This window comes from Notamacropus eugenii, chromosome 6 (assembly GCF_028372415.1).
Source record: "Notamacropus eugenii isolate mMacEug1 chromosome 6, mMacEug1.pri_v2, whole genome shotgun sequence".
NCBI lineage: Eukaryota > Metazoa > Chordata > Mammalia > Diprotodontia > Macropodidae > Notamacropus > Notamacropus eugenii.
In genome coordinates, this window is record NC_092877.1 from 4949902 (window position 1) to 4969903 (window position 20002).

General features: G+C 55.0%; 2 protein-coding genes across 3 annotated transcripts in view; one reads left to right on the forward strand and one right to left on the reverse strand.

The window, feature by feature from the left end:
• The first annotated feature begins 7194 nt into the window (after window positions 1-7194).
• Window positions 7195-8710, forward strand: FREY1 (Frey regulator of sperm-oocyte fusion 1). 2 transcript variants are annotated; one of them, XM_072617721.1, is made up of 3 exons: window positions 7195-7451; window positions 7754-7818; window positions 8092-8710. In XM_072617721.1, exons 1-3 carry the CDS (start codon window positions 7375-7377, stop codon window positions 8211-8213), a joined length of 264 nt encoding a protein of 87 aa, XP_072473822.1. In that variant the 5' UTR covers window positions 7195-7374; the 3' UTR covers window positions 8214-8710. The 2 variants fall into 2 exon arrangements, with proteins under 2 accessions (XP_072473822.1, XP_072473823.1); XM_072617722.1 differs by lacking the exon at window positions 7195-7451 and adding an exon at window positions 7541-7625.
• MAPK8IP1 (mitogen-activated protein kinase 8 interacting protein 1) overlaps window positions 8365-20002 on the reverse strand; it is a 28505-nt gene continuing 16867 nt past the window's right edge. Inside the window, exons 2-12 of the mRNA XM_072617692.1 lie at window positions 17527-17632; window positions 15256-15636; window positions 13175-13256; window positions 11968-12792; window positions 11789-11864; window positions 11524-11696; window positions 10976-11085; window positions 10526-10642; window positions 9569-9639; window positions 9389-9487; window positions 8365-9262 (exon numbers count right to left, since the gene is read on the reverse strand). Of these exons, the coding sequence (XP_072473793.1) occupies window positions 9190-9262; window positions 9389-9487; window positions 9569-9639; window positions 10526-10642; window positions 10976-11085; window positions 11524-11696; window positions 11789-11864; window positions 11968-12792; window positions 13175-13256; window positions 15256-15636; window positions 17527-17632 (2113 nt within the window). The 3' untranslated portion in view covers window positions 8365-9189. The remainder of the gene's footprint in view (window positions 9263-9388; window positions 9488-9568; window positions 9640-10525; window positions 10643-10975; window positions 11086-11523; window positions 11697-11788; window positions 11865-11967; window positions 12793-13174; window positions 13257-15255; window positions 15637-17526; window positions 17633-20002) is intronic.

The following is a 20002-nucleotide window of genomic DNA, read 5'->3' on the forward strand; positions in this document are numbered from 1 at the left end:
AACAGCTCAAGAATGCCTGGTCAAGTGCAGTGAGATGGGAGGCAGAGGGGCTTGGCCTGGAATACATACAGGTTGGGAAAGGGAGGGATAGGAAGTAGGGTTGGGAAGACAGGGCCTCCAGGCTCAAACTCGTGTCTCTTGTTGACACTGGGGGGCCACAGAAGGGTTTTGAACAGGAATGACATGACCAGACCTCTGCTTCAGAGTTTGTCTTAGAAAGGAGCAAAACTGGGATGTATGGATATTCAGTGGGGATTGTTAAAATGGTCCAGGCAAAAGGTGGTGAGGCTTGATCCCCTCAGCTTTGGTATCTCCGTGAGTGAATATGAGGACATCATTGCAAGATATGGAGGTAAGATGGATAAGACTGTGTGTTTGTCCTTTGTTGCCGAAGAAGACCATGCCATCAGAGAAATGATGACCTGACTTGCACTTGACTTTGTTTTGAGTGAGGGAGGGCTGTGCAGGTCACCAGCCTCACTTCTCCTCCAGAGTCATCTGAATCCAGTGACCAGATATTCATCAGGATGACTGGAGATGACCCAAGATGAGGCAGTTGGGGTTAAGTGGCTTGCTTAAGGTCATAGCTAGTGAGTGTCAAATGTCTGAGGTGAGATTTGAACTCAGGTCCTCCTGATTCCTGCACAGGTGCTCTATCCACTGCACCACCTCGCTGCCCCTGGACAAGACTGAGCAGCTGATTGGATGGAGGAGAGAGAGGAGGGGAAAGTAGAGGATGCTTCCAAGGCTGTAAACCTGGATAGCTACAGATTAGAACCTCCTTTAGCAGACAGGGAAGGAGCAGAGGTGGGTTAAGAAGAGGTAATGTGTCCTGTTTGGGATGTGATTCAAGACTTTTCTGGGTCATTCAGGATGTGCACAGCAGGCAGTTGACAAGAGCAATACTCAATTAAATTGAAAGGAGGTTGGCTTTATAGCATTGGGAAATATTTTCGTGGAGATACTAGAACCCATGGGAGTTGCTGAGATCTTCGTGAATGAGAGTATAGAGAGAGCTGCCCAAGACAGCCCTTGTTAATGCCACTCTAAGGGGGGCCTAAGATCAATGATGTTCAAGCCAGAGACTGAAGAGCTGTCAGTTGTACAGAAGACCTAGGAGAGAGTAGTGTCATAGGAACCAAGCAAAGAGAGTATCCAGGAAGACAGCAATGGTGACTGAAAAAGTCATTTAATTTAGCCAGTGAGATCATTAATGGCATCAAGGAGTGGTTTCATTCAAGTATCTGGAGCCAGCTAGCAAAGGGTTGGGACGAGTGGGTGGGAAGGTTCTAGAGACCATTAGTAGTTTTTAGGATTAAATTATTCTCTTAAGGAGTTTGGCTGTGAAAGGGAAGAGTCACCAAGTATTTGTTAGGCTTAAGTGTAAGTGCTATGCTGAATACTTGGAGATGGGTAGAGTGAGGAGATGGCAAGGTCAAGTCCACAGTGCCCAATCCTGGGCAACTAAGAAGAGAGTTGGACCTGAATGTATTCCTGGGCACTGAGGAAAGAGGCAGCCAACAAATAGATTGAAGGTAAGAGAGGACTGATCAGTGGGGTGAGCCCTGGAGGAGTTTGGAAAGGATAATACTGAAGGAATGAGAAGAGGGTAGCCTTGACAAGAAGGGCCATTGCCTCTGAGTAAGGAGGGAACTCCTGTCAGATGGTGACTATTTTAGCAAGGTAGGAGGTGAGCATATCTGCTGAGAAGAGGATGGGGGCTTGGGAAGGAAGGAGAAAATGTGGGACAACAACTCAGGGAAGTGACATGGTAACTTAGTCAAGAGTCATGTGACTAGTTTGTGTGTAGCAGTAAAGGCCCATTTGAGATTAGATAAAGGAATTGCTAGTGGACCTGGTCAGCTGGGTGGTGTGTCTTTTTCCAGTCATCTAGGGAGTATGTCTGGAGAAGGCAGATGGTGGGACCGAGGAGTTGAGTATGAAGGACATTTTAGTTGAAGTGGTCAAGGCTGTGAAGAGCATGGATGCGCCCTGACCTGAGCAGTGGGGATGCAGAGAGGGCAAGCAGTCCCTGTGCGTAAGGAGCTCAGGTGGAAAGGCCTCATGGGCCTAAGGGTGCAGAGGATCTCCTGGATCATTTCCACCAGCAAAAGCCTATCAGTCTCTGATGCTGATAGAAAAAATTATGCCTAAGCAGGAGTAGATGTTGTGTGTAGGAGGAGTGGTGATCAGGATCAGAATTTCAAAGTTCTAAGTACTGGGTAGAGATGGTGCGATTATGGGGGCTGGTGACTTCCTGGTATGTGGATGAAGTTGGAGGTCTTGAGATTTTAAGGGGGTTGATGAATACACTATCGGAGGAGGACTGAAGACCAAGAGGGTAGGAGTTGGGTTGTAAGGAGAGACTATGAATTAGGTGCTTACCTAGAGAAGAGAGGAAGGATATCTTGGAGGACAGAGATCATCACAGCAAGGACTATGGGCCAAATGGCATCAACAATGGAGTGACCCTCAAAGGAGTAACTTTTTAAGGATGGCAGAGTATACTTCATTTGTTGAGGGACTCATGAGGAGGAACCAACCCTGGAAAGAAGTGGCCGTGTCTTCCAGAGATGGCAAGAGTATGAGAAGAAGCAGTGGAAGATAAGGGAAATGTATTCAGGATTGGAGCGTGGGTAGAGTTCTTTTGAAACATCTTGGGGTTTTAAGGAATGACCACTTGAGCATGAGTCAACAGTGTGTGATATCAGTCAAAATCATTAACTTTCCTGTGTTCCAAATGCTGTTTTAGGTACTGATGAGAGAAACACTAAAATGAGACCAAGAGACACCATGTACATTCATAAGTATGAGTAAAACAAAAAGGTGCCAGGTCTGGAATTTCATTGGTGGGAAAACTCCCTCTGCCTCCTGCCCTTCTCCACACCTGTCTTAGAGCTGCTGGAGCAAGGAGGGTTTGAGTGCCTTGTTGGGGTCACAGGGCCAACTGAGGTCAAAGACCTGACTTTGAGTCTAGTGTCCCTCATTAGACCAGGCTGCCACCGAGGCTGGGTGGGCCTAGCTGGGGTTGAGAGCAAGACCTAGAAAGCTCTTTGAAGAGTGTAGTCAAATAGTGGGGGCATAAGGGGTTTCTCCTATTTTTTGGCTGGGTCCCACTGTGTTAAGTATAGGAGAAATGTTTAGCTCAGGTGTGTGGCAGAAAGGCAGCAAGGTACAGCTGACCATGAAATACCTGGGTCCAAGACCTGCATACTTCAATCTCTTCTCCATGTAGACAGATGTGAGGAACAGATTTGAGCTTTTGAGCATATCGATTTATTCATCCATGTATGCCGAATGCACAACAAATTGGGACCAGGACTTACTACTAGCTTGATGCTGGACCCCAAATGCAGAGAGACATTTTTTTGTGCTAAAAAAAAAAAACAACACGATAAAAACTGGGATATAAGATGAGGTAATCTGATTTCTAATTGGAGGAAAGATTAGAGGTTTTCCAAGTTGAGAGGGAGAGTGAACAGGTATAGTTCCCTGAAATCAGAAAAAGGTGTCCCATTCCCCCAAGTGTCTGTAAACAAAGGAATATGGAAGCAATGATGACTAGCCAGTACTAGGCCACTTTTCAAAGACCTATGGATTGCTTGAGATGTACAATTATGAGAAAATTCCTTGCACCACTCTTCAGATGTAACCAGGTTTCTGGTTGGGATAACCTAGGTCCTGAGTTAAGGGTCTCTAGCAGATAGAGGTGGTCCACCTTTCTAGCCACGCAGGACAGGTTCAAACAATGCAGCCAAGTTTTCTCCCAGTTCCCACAGTTGAAGTTTTCTCTCAAGGCAGAAACTGGACTAGACTCATAATTGAATAGAAAGGGAACTAAGCCAGAGCCAGAACTGAGTCACAAGGTGGGGGGTAGGGGGGGCATTCATTTCCCACAATTCTGTCATCCAGCTTTCCCAAGGAGGGCATGTCCAACCTCTGCTTGAACTTAGCCAGTGGGAGGGAACTCATGTCTCCTTTCTTATTCAGGGCAGTTCTAGGTATGTGGAAGTCCTTTTACAATAGTGAATCAACATCGACCTCCCACCAGGCCTGCAGTCAGGAAGACCTGAGTTCAAATCCAAGCTGTTTGTTCCCAGACAAGTCACTTGCCTTCTTTCTGCCTGTTTCCTCATCTGTAAAATGGGGATGATAATCACCTAACTCCCAGGGTGGTTGTGAGGATCAGATGAGATAATTGTAAAGCGCTGAGCTCAGTGCCTGGTATGTCATAAGGCCTTTGTAAATGTTAGCTAGTGCTGTGCTTCCTTATGAGTTCTCTGGGATAGGGTTGTTCTCATAGTTTTGAGTGTTTTGAATTCTGTCACTTCATCTGAGTCCTGTACTTCTCTGAATTGCCCATACCCATTGGGTTTTGTGGTGCAGTGAGTTTCCATTTATTGTGCAAACGTTGTTCGCAAAAACCACATATAGATGTCAGTCAAAAACCATTTATTCATCATCGGCCATGTGCTAGGCACTGTGCTGAAGCACGGAGGGTACAAAGAAAGACAAAAGTCCCCATTCAAGGAGCTCGCAGCCTGATGGGAAGGAAACACATTCTACAGAGAGTAATTGAAATCATTAACAGGGAAGACACTAGAACTGGGGGGATCTGCAAAGGCTTCCCATAGAAGGCAGGCTTTTAGCTGAGCCTAGAAGGAAACCAGGAGGCAGATGTGAGGAGGGACAGTACTGCAAGCATGGGTAATCACCAGTGGAAATGCCCTGAGTTGGGAGATTGGGTTCTAGGAGCAGCAAGAAGGCCGGTGTCGCTGGATCCAGAGTACGTTGGAGGGGACTGGGAAGATTTTTGATGGGTGGAGAGGTAGGTGTCAAGGGCATCGAAGGCCAAACAGGATTTGACATTTGATTGGGGGCCACCATGGCAGCCAGGGTGACATGGTCAGACATGATCCATTTAGGAAGAGGAGCCATTGCTGTGGTCCCTTGCTTGGGTAATATGAAGGACAAGCATCCTTTTTGTTTCCTGGTTTTTGCTGTTGCTGAGTGCCCCTAGGAGGCCTTTTTTCTGTCTTCCTGATACTGAGCTCCTTGGCTCAGTTTTCCAGAAAGGTTGAGCCAGTACGCCACTCTCCCAACAATGCTTTTGGTGTGCCTGCCTTACCCAGTCTTTCCCTACAGCAACCAGTTTAAGATGCCCGGAGCCCTCCCATGAATTCTATTCACATTTGGATGTTTGAGATAAATTATCTCATGTTCTCCACACCCAACCAAATTTTCTCTTCAGATTTACCTTCTCCAGTTCTGCCTCTGCCATGATACCCGGTCCCGTTTCTGTTCTGGTCTCCTTCCATTGGCCAATGGCATGGCATGGCATGGCATGTGCAGGCAAGTGTCCTCTGCCTTCTGCAGATAGGACAAGAATGGGTAGAGCCCTTAGAGGATTCGCTTCTGACAAACTGTATGTGCCTTTTCTTGGAAAAGATGCTGAAAGGACTCAGAAGGGAAGAGCAGAAGATAGGAATCTCCTAGCAGGTTGAAAGCTTTGGGTTCAAAGATTGGGAAGGATTTGGATTTGCCCAGAAACTAGAGTAGGGATTCTTAATCTTGGATGGCCAAAAACAACCCCAAAAACTTTATTCCAACTGCTAGCTGAAATTTGGCGTTTTCTTTAATTACAAATTAAAAAAAAAAACTTTCTAAGGAGCTCATAGGTTTCGCTAAACTGCTGAAGGGTCCATGTTAAGAAAAAGACAAAAAAAAACCCCAGCGGGGGATGGTGGCTGTTTAGAGGTGAATGTACCATCAAGTGACACAGTTGAGATGTGACAAGAAGAGAGAGGGCGTTATAGGATTGTTCAAATGGAGGGGAAAATGCTGCTCTCACTCCTGCTGGGATGGAACCATCTTTTCTCCGGGACTGGTCCCCTTTGGGCAGAGAGGAGAATGTAGGGATTGGAGCTAGGTTAGAAGAAAGGTTGGCTGACTGTTGACCACTCTCTGAACATTGCTGATGAAATAGAGGTTTGGCGTCTGACTTTCTGGGAATTTGCCGCCCTGGAGATATCCAGAAAATAGCCCCAGATAGCCTATGTGTTGGGCATAACTTCTCTCTAGTTAGCACAGGAGAGTCAGTCTGGTAGGGTTTGGAGCCCAAAGCTCTGGATCTGAATCCTGTTTAAGTGACTCTACCACTTGATTTTGCTGTGGCACTGTCCTCACGTGTAAAGTAGAACAAATCCTCATGCTGTCCCTTTCCAGAAACACAAGTAGCAATTTTCTCACCTGAGATTAGAGGTTCAAAAAGGTCCCTTGAGGGGTTCAGTGGTTAACCTCCTAATTATTCTTGCTAGCTATGTACTAAGTGCTTATAGTCCCAAGGATGGTAGTCCTAATTGGGGGAAAGGGGAATCTAAAACCTTCCATTCTCCCCACCCCTCACAAAGGGATGACCCCAGGCATCAGGCCCTTTTCCTGAGTGTGGTAGGTGAGGCCCAGCCACAAGATAGGGGTGACAAGGGGCTGAAATCCTCCACCAAGGTACGAAGGGAGTTAGTCATCCTTCCTTCTCAAAGAAGACCAGTGACATCATGAGGGTGATGTCTTGACTTGGGCATTTTACATCTGTGGGGAAAGGAGCTAATTGTCCCCAAGTACCCTTTTGTGACAACTCTTCTTTGGGAGGGCCTGATATTGGGGATGGGGGAGTAGCCCAGGATGCTCATAGCCAAGAAAGGGTGGGCACCTCCAATACTGGGGCATCCCGATGCAATTTGGATCCCTCCAAGCCCCCCTGATCCTCCAGGTCTGGTCACTCCTTCCTCCTTGACTCTAAAGTCCAATCCCACCCTCCTTTCCACAAGGGCAGGTCCTAGACCAGGATAAAGCAGTGAGGGATGGCTAAAGTCCCAGCTGAGCCTGATGCTTAGTGGTGGGCAAAAAGCTCTATGCTTGTCTCAGCTCCTGTGCCCAGGAACTTAGTGTGGCCACAGGGAGAAGAAATGCCTGGCTGTGGTGGAATGGGGGTAGCTGCCAGGGCAAGTACGTTGCATTCAGTAGGGGCTTGTTAATATTGGCATGTGGATAGTCACTACTGAAGAGGTCCTACATCTTCCATGAATGAACATGGAGCTGTTTCTTCTGTTGACTTTTTACTCAGGCCCTCAAAATTCTGGTGCCTGGGGAAGCTCTACTTGCCTCACTCTAATTACAGCCTGGTAAACTTACAGGTTTATTGGAAGGTGCTTTGCCATCTGTTAGGTAAGTACCAAAGAAGCCTGAGCCACTGGAATGGGGCAAGGCCTTAGAACTGCTTCTCCCTTTGTGAGGTGGGTTCTATCCATGTGCATTCCATAACTCCCCTGGGAGAAGGAGCTGGCAAATCTCAGTTCTGGAGAGACTGTTCTCACCATGCTAGGGTCCCTGTGCCCTAGGATTGTACTGGGGCTCTTCCTCCTCACCCTTATCCTGGTGGGTGAGCCTCAAAGGTAATCCTTGGGCAGGATGGGCTGTACTGTGGGGCTGCAGCAGGCTTCAACTCCAGATTTGAGTGTTCTCAGATAAGACCCAAGTAAGCTCCTGGAATCTGGTCTGAGTCAGCCTCTCCTCCTGATGGACCCTTCAGCCCAGTTTCTTGATACCAGCAAGCAATGCCGGTTGAGGTTGACTTCTTGTTCTCAACTTAAAGGGCAAGACCTAAGCTTCGTAGTTTGGGTGGGAGTCTGTTTCCCTGGGGGGTTTGTCTTTCCTCCATCATGAAGCATTCCCGCATTCCCCATTCATCTTACAGGTACCAGCCCTCCTCCATTCCTGAAGAGTTAGACACCATGGAGCTCCCTAATGGCTTGGTGGATGGTAGGATCTCACACCTCTTCTTTCAGATCTTGGGATGGGTGCTCCAGAGTGGGGTAGATGTGCCCTGGAGGGAGGAGGATACCTGATGCCAGCCTCCTCCTCATTAAGAGGCATCAGGGCATAGTGAAGGAGAGGAAGAGTCTGGGGTTTGAATTCTGGCTTGGCTCTTTATGACCTGGAGGACCTTGGGCCAGATCACTTCCCTCTCAGGGCCTCATCTAGAGGGCTTCTAAACCCAAACCAGCTCCCCCCAATCTCTTCCTTTCTCTCCAGATTATGGGATCCTTCCTAAGCACCCAGGACATCAAATTGTCCACTCCTCACTCTCTAAAAGCCAGAAGCGCAAGCGGGATGGGCCAGATCTATCTGAGTACTACTATGAAGCCCAGCAATGATGAGAAAGCCCTATAAAACTATTGTCTAGACTGGCTTAAACTGGCTTAGGGCTTGAGCTTCCTGGTTTGGGGGTTTCCACACACACAGACACAGACACACACACACACACACACACTCACACACCCCGCCGCTGAGACACCAAGCAGGCCCTACAGGAAATGGCACTTTAATAATGGTTGCCAGATGGGCCAAGATGCAACTGCAGGAAAGCCCTGAAGGGGACTGGAGGAGCCCTGCCCAGGCCAAGGGGGGCCCAAGCTGCCATCCTCCTGCCAACACAACAGGCCCTGGGCTGCCCATGCCACCCCAGAGCCTTGGGTGCCCTAACCCTGTCGAGGGACCTGCCTGCCAGGGAGTAGGAGAAACTTTCCCTTGTGCCATGAAGGCTACAGGTGTGTACAGAGAGAACCCCAGGGGGCCTGGGCAAGCGACTCACATGGGCTGCACCTGCTGCTAGTTCTTCATTGAAAAAGTCCTCAATGGGCCAGCCCAGCAAGGCCCTGAACACAGGATGGGTACAGAGGTCAGTGGGCACAGGTGGCACTGGCTGAGTAAAGGCAGGAACTATTAGCCAAGGCCCAGGCAGGGGAAGCAGGGAGCCAGGGGAGGGCACTGGCACTCCTGGGGGAAGGCTGCAGGGCACGGAGGACAGAGGGGGTCTCGCTCATTAGCTCTGGGCCCATCCCTCTCCCCTGTCCCTCCCACCTTCTGAAGCAGCATCTCCTGTTCACTCATAGAATCATCTAATCCTGTATTTTATAATAAACTGCATTTGCCTCTCCCCCAACCCTTCAGTTCACCCTCCCCCATGGTTCCCCACCCTCAGCTAGTCCTCCCCCCTCCCCAATCCTGCCCCAGAGGGCTTCCTGCAGAGGAGAGATGGTGTTGATGGGTGCCGTGGTCTGTGCGGGCACCTCCTGCAGTCTGGGGCAGGCAGCCCAGGGCATGTCCAGGGGAGGGGCAGGGGCAGCGCTGCTACTCCAAGTAGATGTCCTCTGTGGGGCATGTGTACTCCACAAACTGCTTGTAGAACTGTTGGAACGCTCTCCTGGGGGCAGAGGGACAGGCAGAGGCCTTGGTCAGGGGAGCCCTCCTGGGGAGGGGGCTGGGGTTGGGAGTCATGGCACTGGAGGCCAAGGTGGCAAGGAGGAAGTATGGCAGAGGGAAGGCTCACCCAACAGACTCAGCCAGAGCCTTGGTGGATTCCTCGGACACAAAGACATGGCAGGCAAACCTGTGGTCGGCGGGATGTTTAGTGATGAACCCGAAGTACCTGCGAGGTGCGGAAGGCAGTGAGTAGAGTGGAGCTGGGACCTCCCTCGTCTGCCCCAAGGCCTTCCCTGACCCCACTCACTTGTTGTTCTTTGGGTGGTATCCACAGAAAGAGATGTTCTTCAGTTGGAAAAAGTGACTACATTTATTCCCCTGCAGGAGAAAGGAGCAGTTGGGGATGGTGCTTATACAGAGCTCCAGCTCCAAAGGAGAGAGCAGTTGGATGGGAAAATGGAGTAGGGGCTCCCAGTGGGGATAAAGGGCTGGGCACACCCCAACTGGGCATCCTTAAGGGCATCTCACTGGCCCACTTCCTCCTCCTCTCCTCTACCTGAAGACCTCCCCTCCCCTCTCCTCTCTGAGGCTTAGGTTATGGGGTTTAGAGCAAGGAGAGACTAGAAGTGAGGAGAGCCGAGGCTCAGCCTTCCCTGAGACACGCATGTGCCCAAGGATACTCAGGTGGAAGGGGCAGAGTTGAGGTTCAAGCCTAGGTCCCATTAGGCCAGGTTCAACCCTCTTCCCCCCATCTTTTCTATGTCCAGTTGACCTCCTGGCACCACAGAAGAGTCCAGCAAGATAACAGGAATGTGTGGTCATGTGACTCCTCACCTAATGCTTCATATCCACCCTTCCTCCCAACACCCCAGGGATGTGAGGTGAAGCAGAACTAAACTGTCCATTTTGTAGATGAAGGGACTGAGGCCCAGCCTGGGAAGAGAAATCAGGGGGTGTCTGGGGACCAAAGGGGGAGCAGGTTCTTGGAGAATCCTGGAGAAAGGGCAGGCAGTCCATGCCACCCCTTGATCCAAGGAGGTAATACTGGAAACGTATTTTGTCCTGTACCTTAAGTTCTAGCTGAAAAGCCCTCAGAAAGATAAGCAAGGCTGCCCATGTCCTAGGAATTCGGGGCTAGCCAGGATTATTAGATGGAGGATAAGAGACTCCAGGGCTTGAGTGAGGTTATGTGATTGGGGGACTCTGGGGACACCTTGTGGAAGGTCTTGGAAAAGGGGGACTTCTAGGGTGGAGCACCAGTTACCTTGTGCTCCTGGGAGTCCTCAGCCTTGACCACAATCTTTACTCCCCGAACGTTGATCTCAAGGACACAGCTGGAGGGCGGGTTAAAGTGCACCGTGAGGCGGCGGGTGGTGGCAATCTGCAGGGCAGGTGCCAGGTGAGAGGGACCCGAGGCAGGTCCCTCTCCTCTTCACCCTTCTACTCGGGGCCCTAGGCTCTACTCCCCCCGCTCCTGAGAAACCACTTCCCTTTCCCACCCATTTAGGGGCCAGGGGTTAGAGGGGGCAGTGAGCATCGAGATGACTACTCCAGAGCGGTATAAAGGGGGAAGCCGCTGGGGAGAGAGCAGGGCTCTGGGACTGGTCAGCAGCCACTGGGAGGGTGGAGGGGAGGACTGGGCCAGGAAGAAGCCAGGGTGAGGCTGGGCAGCAGAGGCCAAGTGAGAAGTGGGCACTGAGGAGCAGCCCGGCACCTTTTGCATAGCAGCGCAGAGAACGTCGTTGCCCTTGTGATATGGAACCTGGACAGAACCCAGGAACTTCACCCGGAACTGGTCCACCCAGTCACTGTTTTTGGCTAGGTCTGGAAGGCAAGAGCAGAGTGAGGGCGAGGTGGATCATTTGGGGCCAGCAGAGCTGAGGGTGTAAGGTCAAATTAACAGTGGTGCGGATGGCCATCAGAGCCAGCAGGAGTGACCGACCCTCCTAGAAAGAGGGGCGCCCAGATTTCATTGAGACCAGTTCTCTCCTTTTAGCTGGGGGAAACTGAGGCACAGGTGGGCCAAGTGTCTTCCCCAAGGTTACACAGCAAACTGGTGACAATTTGGGCAGGAACGACAAGCTCAGGCCAGGATGACTCCGTTTATGTAAAACTGATCTCCAGTCAGTCAGCATTAAAGACCAATAATGTTCTATTGAACCGTCGCCTGCACGTTCTAACGGGGCGGTAACCAGCACGGATCAGTGAGGTCCAGGCCCCTCCCAGTGCTGGGCAGCCTCTCCCAGGGAGGCGGGCCGCTACCTGTCATGGTCTCGGGCTCCTTGGTGACCTCGATGGCGTAGTAGGCGGGGAAGGCTCCGCGAGCGCCGGTGCGCATGTTATAGGCTTCGTACCAGTAATCGTCGGCCTGCAGCTCCACCAAGAGCGGGTCGTCCACCTCCAGCTCGAGCTCGTCCTCATGCCGGGGCACAAACCTGCCCCAAAGCAGGAGTCTCAAAGGCCTCGCCCGCGGGGCCCCGCTGCGCCCCAGACTAGTCCCCACCCGCCCCCTCCCCTCGGCTCTCACCTGAACACGGCCCGGTGTGTCTGCTCCTGTTCCTCCCCGTTGATGGTGCAGGAGAACAGTCCGAAAGACTCGGCGCCTGGAAGGGAGGGTTCGTCGGTCCGGAGCGGAAGGGATGCCATGCGCCCACGCGCCCCCCGCCCAACGCCCTTAAGGCCCACCCCGGTCTTCCCCCCACTCACTGGAGGAGCGAGAGCGGCCGCTCATGAAAACGTTGAGGAATTTCTTGGAGAAGTGGACGTCGGGCCCATCGGGCGAGGAGTCCTCGGAGAGGCAGACGGCCGGCCTCGGCCGCGCCGCCTCCTCGTACTCCTCCCCGATGGCCGACTCGTAGGGGGACGAGACGCAGTTGTCGTAGACCGTGGCCGAGTCGCTTTCGTCGCTGTAGCCGGAGTAGCATTGCCCAAGGCTCACCAGCTCCAGCTGGGCGTGCTCGTCCACCACCAGGGTGTATTTGACGGAGTCATACGACAGGGCGCTGGTGTCCGAGCTCAGCGAGGCCCGGGGCAGCTCCGCCCGGCTGTCCTGCCAGCCCCCTCCGGGGGGTTCGCTCCTCTCGGGGGACGACAGGCAGTCAAAGCCCTCATCCTCCTCGCTGATGGAGGGGTGGGGCCGGCCGGGGGCTGGTGGATAACCAGTGGGGTCGGGGTCAGAGCTGACTGACATGCGGCTCTCGGCTGGGGGGAGGAAGGCTGGGGTGGCCTCTGGGGGGTCGGGGGGCCGCTGCACTGGGGTCAAGTAGATTTCTTCAGTGGCCTCTAGCCGCACGTCTGTCTGGTAGTGAATGCGATCACGGTGGGGGTGAGCTCGGCCTCCAGGGGCAGCTGGGGCCTTGTCAGAGCCCCGAGAGGTTGGGGGACCGCCACCGGGAGGGGCCATCTGGGTGGCAGTGCTTCTGCGGCAGGGGCTGTCGGTGGAGGTACCACGGTCCTTGGTGGGTGCGGGACTGTCCTGGGGCGGCAGCTCATCACTCAAGCAGACATGTTCATGAGGAGAGGTCTGCTCGCCTAGTAAGAAATGTGGGTGTCAGTATCCGGGTAGGATAATTCTCCACCGCCCCTGGGGGGCGAGGAATGTGAGGAATCCTGACAGCTCCCAGATGCCACCTTAGGGTGTGGTCTGTTACCCTCCCCAGGGACTCTGTGATGGTTCCCAGGAGGCATCTCGACCCCTGGGATCTGAGCCAAAGTGTTCCTTGGCATGATGCCCACGATGAGCTCCAGGACCAGGCAGCTGACATAGGCATCGGCTGACCTCAACCCCCAGCTGCCCGCCCAGCCTAGGGCGGGGGATGGGAACACACTTTGGGGGCCCTGATCCCCAGGCCCCAAGAACAAGTCACTGGAGGGCCCACCCCAAAGCTGGGGGAAGGGTCGGGGCCCTGCTCACCTGTCTTCAGCGGAGAAGAGGACAGGGACACCCGCTCTTGCCAGCTGTGCTTTTTGCCCAGGGAGTTGTTATTCAGAGTGTCCTGTGCATGGGAACAAAGCACCCTTGTAGCTGGAGCTGCTGACAGTGCCCGGCACAGGGAGGCCCTGGCCCTACCCGCCTACCCACCCCCTTGATGAGGGTGCCACCCGCCCCAATCTCCCACTTCACCCTCAACTCAGTCCCCAGGCATCTGTGGGATGCCTGGACCCAGCCACTCAGCCTCCCTCCTGAGATCCCTGAGAATGGACAGGAGGGATTGGAATGCTGGCATGGGCTCCATTAGGGTCCTAGCTTGGGCTGACTGCTGGAGAAAGGGTCTCCTGCATCTCAAGGTTGGAGGGGGAAGGCAATAGATGACTCATCGAGGTGACTCATCCACAGTGTGATCCCCCTCTCCTTCATCCTTCAGGACCCTTTCACCTCCACTCCCCACCTCCCTTATCTACCATGTTCTCTCCAAGGTCTCTTCCAGCTCTCTAAGCCTCCTCCTCCCCCTAGAATTTCTTGCCACAGCAAAGCATGACAGGAATGGTGGAAGAGGCTTTTTAAACTGTCAGCTGCTCGCCTTCCCAAATCTCTTGCACTGCCCATGCTCTCACAGGCCCTTGGCCCTCTCTTCCACTCCCACCTACATTCCAGGGCTCCTCTTGTTTGCCCAGAATAAACACTTAAGCCCCCCTTTCCTCAGTCCCCATCCTAGCAGCTCACAGAGTCATTCTCATTTACCATCAGAGCCTAGGGAAGGAACCCCCAGACTCCAGTCCATTCCCTTCAGTATCAACATCATCCTCTCTCCCCAGTTTCCCAAACCAGCCTTCTCTGGCACTAAGACAAGAGGATTGCCAGGCCTTCCCCTAGGCAGTCTCCAGCCACCCTCCTCAGACATACAACCCTTGCCCATCCAGACTTAGCATCAAGCAGCTCTGTCGGCCCCCTCTTCTGGTCCCAGTCCCTCCTCTGCCATTGCTTGGTACCTTCAGAGCCAACCAGCCCGATCCATTCTTGACACCTGCCCCTTCCTTCAATGCCTGTCTCCGGAACTCCCAGCTTTCAGCCTTGCCTCCTCCCTGTGTTGGCTGCCCTGCCACGTCCTGGGCTCCATGCCCATCTCATTGTTGGGACCCTCTACCCCTAAACCTATCTCTCCTCCTCAACTCTAGCCCACCTCCAGCATGGCCAACTCCTATCCCCCTCTCCTCCCAGAACTTTCAACTCTCCCCAATCCTTCCCCAATGCTTCCAACTCTCATAGGACTCACAGTGGTAGAGCTAGAGACTTCCCTAACTCATTGTACTCAACTCTCTGGGGGTCATTCCCTTGCCTGTCTTACAAATACCAACCCCAAGTCTTTTCATTCCCCAATTTCCCCATAGCCAAACTCCTTTCTTTCTCTTACATCTCCAACCTTTCCCTCCCCCATTCTTCTGCATTTCCCTCCAAAAACCCTATTCTCCAACTTCCTCTTTCCCCAACTCAGCTCCTTCCTTTCCCGCCCTCCTTGTGAGGAGGGTGAGCCAATGCATATGTGTGTGAGATGGAAGGATGATGAGATACAAAAGAAAACAACCTAAGAGGGGAACTGAGAGGATGGGAAAGGATGAGATGAAACACACTAAGATGGGGGAGGGACCAACAGGAGATGAGGGAATGGGAGATGAGAGATGAGATGGAGGGGCTAATATGGGGATAGATGAGATGAGCCAAAAACAAGTGTGGGGAGATGCCTGGGGCCTGACAGGAGGATGGGGAGGTTAAGATGAGGAGTGAGTTAATGGGGACTGGGATAATGAGGGAGGTTGGGAAGATGTGCGGGGCTTGGGTCAGTGAAGGGGTCTGGGATAATATGATGAGAGAGGGGCTTGGATGGTGATGATGGGGAGGGGCTGGGGCGGTGCTGGAGGCCTAGAACGGTCCTGGGGGCCCGGGACGGTGCTGGGAGCCAGGGACGGTGCTGGGGGCCTGGGACGGTGCTGATGGCGAGGGCCTGGGATGACGCTGATGGGCAGGGGGCAGGAGCGAGGACCCCCCTCTCCCCTCACCTGCGTCCGCGGCACCTGCGGGAAGAGGTTGAGGGTGGTGGGCCGCTTGGGCCGGTAGGTGTCCCCGCCGAGGCCTCGCTGCGCCGTGTCCTGGCCCGGCTCGGGCGCCGGGCCCCCGCCGCCCCCTGGCCCGCGCTGCTGCTGAGGAGGCTGCGGAGGCTGAGGCGGCGGCGGCGGCTGCTGCTGCCCGGGGCCCCGGGGCCGGCCCCGCCGCTCTTCCTCCTCGTCCTCGTCCTCGTCCTCGTCTTCATCCTCCTCCTCCTCGGCTCCGGGCGTGTCCCCGGCCGCGTCGATCAGGTCCATCTGCAGCATCTCGGCCTGCAGCCGGCTGCCCGCTCCCCCGCAGCCGCCGCCTCCCGGCACCAGACCGCCTCGCTGGGGCTGGGGGCCGGCAGAAAGGGGCGGGGCGTCAGCGGGGGCGGGGCTGTCCGGGGGTGGAACCTGGGTGGCGGGGGTGGGGCCGGGCGGCCGGGGGCGGGGCCATGCGCAAGCGCCCAATCCCCCGCCGCTCCTCCGGGCGAGTCCACTCTGCCGCCAGCGGCAGGGGTGTGGAGGTAGCCGTGAGGGCCGCACTGGGGGAAGCAGCGGCCAAACCCTCCTCGCTCCCGGGGCGGGCCGCCGGGCTTGCCTCTCTACCCCGGATGCCGACCCCTCGCCCCGCCGCGCGCCAATCGCCGCCCGCTCCCATTCATCCCTCTCCACCCTCCTCTCCGGCCGGCCAAACTCCCCTCCCCCTACGCCCTGGCGTTTCCGTGGCAACAGCCGATGACCTCACCCGGTCTGTAAGCCGAGCGGGGGAGTGAGGTCACCTCTGTTGCCATGGAGACGTCGGGGGCCCCTCTGGGGGTTGGTGCGAGCACCGACGGATCCCACTGGGCCGGCGCTGGGGCGGGCTCCGAGCTCCCGCGGAGAAGATCGCGGCAGAAGCTGGAGCTGCCCCCTGGCGGGCCGGGCTAGGCCTGCAGTCCGCGCCTGCGCAATGGAGACGGGAGGGGGATGGGCGGGGCGAGGCGGGCGGCCCTCTACCCGGCGGTCTAGCGTGGTTTCTGTAGCGCTTTGAGACCACGCCTCAGGTCGGAGGGAAACTGAGGCACAGAGCGTTTTCCCGACTTCACGTGCACAACCCTCGGCACTACGTCACCCGAGTAGTGGGGGGGGGGGGCTGTGAAGGAGGAGGGAAGGGCCAGCCGGGGGCTCCGGCCTTGCGGCGCAGTTGGGGTCCCGGGGGGTCCCCCAGACGTCCGGGGCCGCAGCCAGGCTCGGTTTTCCTTGGGGGTTCCCCACGCTCATGCCCCACGCGGGGGAGCCTTGGGGGGCCCCAGGGCAGCGGCCCCGCGCTCACGCCCCATTAGGAGGCCCCAGGGTAGCAGCCCCACCCTCACGCCCCACGCGGGGAGTCTTGGGGGGCCCCAGGGTAGCGGCCCCACGCCGGGGAGCCTTGGGGGGCCCCAGTCACCAATAACCCCCTCCTGCCTCCTGGGCCCGGGCAGGTTCCTAGGGAGTTTTCTCCTGGGGATGGGGGGACAGCGCCCCCCAGAAGGGCCAGGCGGCCCCTTGGGGCGGTCTGCAGCTGTCCCTGCACCCCCAGGGCCTGCCCAGCCCCAGGCCTCAGGACCTCATTCCCCGCTGTAAGCGGCGCTGCAGCCTCGGCCCCTTGGCGCTCCCCCGGGCACGGGCATTTCTGCCTCCGCAGCCTCTTTGGCTGGGCGTCTGCCTGGCCAGCTCAGCCCTCGGTGGGCGGCGGCCCTGGCCTGGGCACACGTTCCCCGGAGGTGGCCTGGCAAGGCCGGATCTGCCCAGCTGGAGCAACCACCCGGGACCTGCATTTGGAGCCCCAGAGCAGGCTGGGCCCCCCAACCCTGCTGGAGATGCGCTCCTTTCGGGGGCTTTGGGGTTCGAGTGTCCCTAGCTTCTGGCCTGTGTCCAGGATTTCTCCTGTGATGGTTAGAGCCATCTCTTGGGGCCTAGGACACTGCTGTTCTGAGCCCACATGTCTGCCATGTTGAAGACTCCGGGAGCCAGCGTCCCTTCTCTGCCCTCTGAGATTCCTGCCTGACCCTGGGCGCCGCACACGCGCACACCGGGTGTCAGGAGGCTGCTGCTTGAAAACCAGTCCATGAGAAAATAACCCCACCGCGGGGCTTTCTCCTACCCGTACCCCCAGCCCCGCTGCCTCTTGGAAACCAAACCCAGCCCTTTCTGGAGCTTCTGTGTCCTCCAGTATTTCTCTGCCACCTCACCTCAATGACCTTTCCCCAATCCTTCACCTACCCGTAGGGCGAGGGCGTCCTTGCAATGCAGGCTGATGCCACACTCGTCCGTGATCTCCGAGAGGTCTTCATCCTCAAATTCTTCTAGACTGATGTCATGGGTGAGCCTGGCAGAGACAAGGACCCAGTGTTACTCCAGGAGGGTTGGGGATGTGGCCAGGTATAAGAGGCCAGATGGGGCAGGAAAAGCCCTGGGTGTCTGTACTGATGGAGGCTAGGCCTGTGCCAATGCAGAGGCTGTCGAGGGCATGCCTAGGTATCTGTCTCCAGAAGATGGATAAAACCAGCTTTCAAACTCAACACAGATGGGATGCAAGGAGGTCATTTCAGGTCTTTCCTACTCACCCGTGGTCCCAAAGCAAAGCCAGGAGGCCTGGAAGCATCCCTAGTGAGAGATATTAGAGCAGCATCTTTGCTAAAAGCTTGTCAGGGTTAAGGTGAGGAACCAGGGCACGGCCCAAGCTTTCCTGCAGGCTGGACAATGCCTGGACCATGTGGCGTGAGGTGTGTGGATCAATTGGGAAGCTAAAAAGACTGGGTCACAAAAATCTCTGAAGGTCTGAGGTCCCACCCCCAAACAGCACACTGCTGGCTGCAGGATGAAAATGATCAGACATCTGGTTGACCAAGAAGATGCCTTCTTCATCCCCCAAACATCAAGGGGTTGGAATTTCTCCCTTGACCCTCCTAAGTCCTTGGGATAGAGATGAAACAGAAAATTCAGACTCATGCAACAGTTTAGGTCAGGGCTAAGAGCCTGGTCTTTGTGCCTTATCATACCCCACCACTCATGCCAGACCCCTTTCCCTTCCTTACAAATCTGGAGAAGAGCTGGATAACAAAGAGGGGGATGGGAAATACATGTCCAGGGGGCCAAGACAACTTCAGTAACCAGAGTAACCAGTAACCAGGCTGCCCCTCTTCCCTGAGGCATTTGGGATTCATGGACTCTAGGGGAGCTCTAAAGGGCAGCCATGTTTGGAGGCCACCCCCTCGGCAGCAAAGACTGAATGGCCTATCTTGCCCGTTCCCAAATGCAGCAGATTCTGCGGTGCCACCACACCCTGGCACAATTTATGCCCATAGACCCCTCCATGGCCCTCAGACTCTGGGCACTTTCAGCCTCGAGTCATGCTGATGAGGCAGGGTAGAATGAAGGCAAGGGATTGGAGAGTGATTTCAAACTAGCTCCAACTCTTCTATCTAATAAAGAGGCTAAGCCACAAAGTTGGCAAGACTTGCTCTTTCAAGGTCATGAAGGGATCCTAGCAGATCACAGATCACAGGATTTAGAGATGAAATGGACCTTAGAGGTCATCCAGGACCTAGAGGAGGAAAGTGTCTTGGCCAAGGTCAAACAGGTATTAATAGTACCAATGGCCAAACTTCCAGGATGATTCAGGAAGCCTGGTTCTCATCTTCTCACCCCACTGAAGTCTACCTAGTCCAAGGACTCCTCCACAGCCCCAGGGCCCCCTCCCACCTCCCTCACCCGTTCCCCATCTCCCTACCAGCGTTCCCACTGATCTTCCAGCCAGCTGTTATTATCTGGGCTTGACTCCATCTCCATCACCAGAGGCATGGGGAGGCCTCCCCGTCCTGGGGGCTTCAGGGCCACAGAACAGTGTCCTCATGCCCGGGAGGGAGGGGGGGGTCGAAGAGTAGAGAGCTGGAGGTCGGAGCAGGGACTGGGCCTCCCCCCCCCTCCCCCTGCTGCCTGGACTGTCTGCCTGCTCGCTGCTCACTGCAGAAGCTATGGGGAGTTCATTAAAAATAGATGGGCCCAGCGAGAGGAGGCAGCGGCTGTCTCTGCCTCGGCCCGGCTCCCAGCTCTGGAGATGCCCGGCTGCCTTCCCTGTGAGGAGGCTGCCGATCCCTCCCCCTAGTCCTCTGCATCCTTGTCGTCCTTCTCCTCCCCCACCACGGGAGTCAAGTTACTTCAATCGATGCTACCGGCTCCACCTGTCCTTCCTATGCCCCTATGGGGGCTGAGGGTCCCTGCACTCCCTTCCACAGAAGGCAGAAATCTTGCTTCCTCCAGCCTCCCCTCTTCCCCAACCCCAAACCCTCTTTAAAGGACCAGCACTATTCGGGGCCACCTGGATCAGAGGAGGCAGACATGATCCCTCAGTTGAGAGGGTCCCTACCTCCCCCCCCAGGTCTTGGCTAATGTAGCCTCAAACATGACTTGCCTCCTCCCTTGTCCCCAAACCTTACCAATAGAGCTTTTCTCTATGATGCTACAGGGAGAACTTCTACCCCCATCAGCTCCTCTCCTCCCTTAAGTGGTAGCATGAGGTTAGCAGAAAGGGGTCAGAGAACATGGATCCTGACAACTTGGCTACTTACTACCTGTATAAACTTGAGTCTCCGAGGCCTCAGTTTTCTATTCTGTAAAATAAAGGTTAGAACTCGATCCAGTCCTCTTCAACCCTTTCCTTACTCTCAAACTGATAGGGAGGGGACAGGGGTGTCTT

Bases quoted from the DNA above. Each gene is read 5' to 3' on its own strand.
- FREY1 (XM_072617721.1), top strand. From the start codon at position 7,375: ATGCTAGGGTCCCTGTGCCCTAGGATTGTACTGGGGCTCTTCCTCCTC. The intron at 7,452-7,753 runs GTAATCCTTGGG...TTCATCTTACAG, and splicing joins CTGGTGGGTGAGCCTCAAAG to GTACCAGCCCTCCTCCATTC. The intron at 7,819-8,091 runs GTAGGATCTCAC...CTTTCTCTCCAG, and splicing joins CCCTAATGGCTTGGTGGATG to ATTATGGGATCCTTCCTAAG.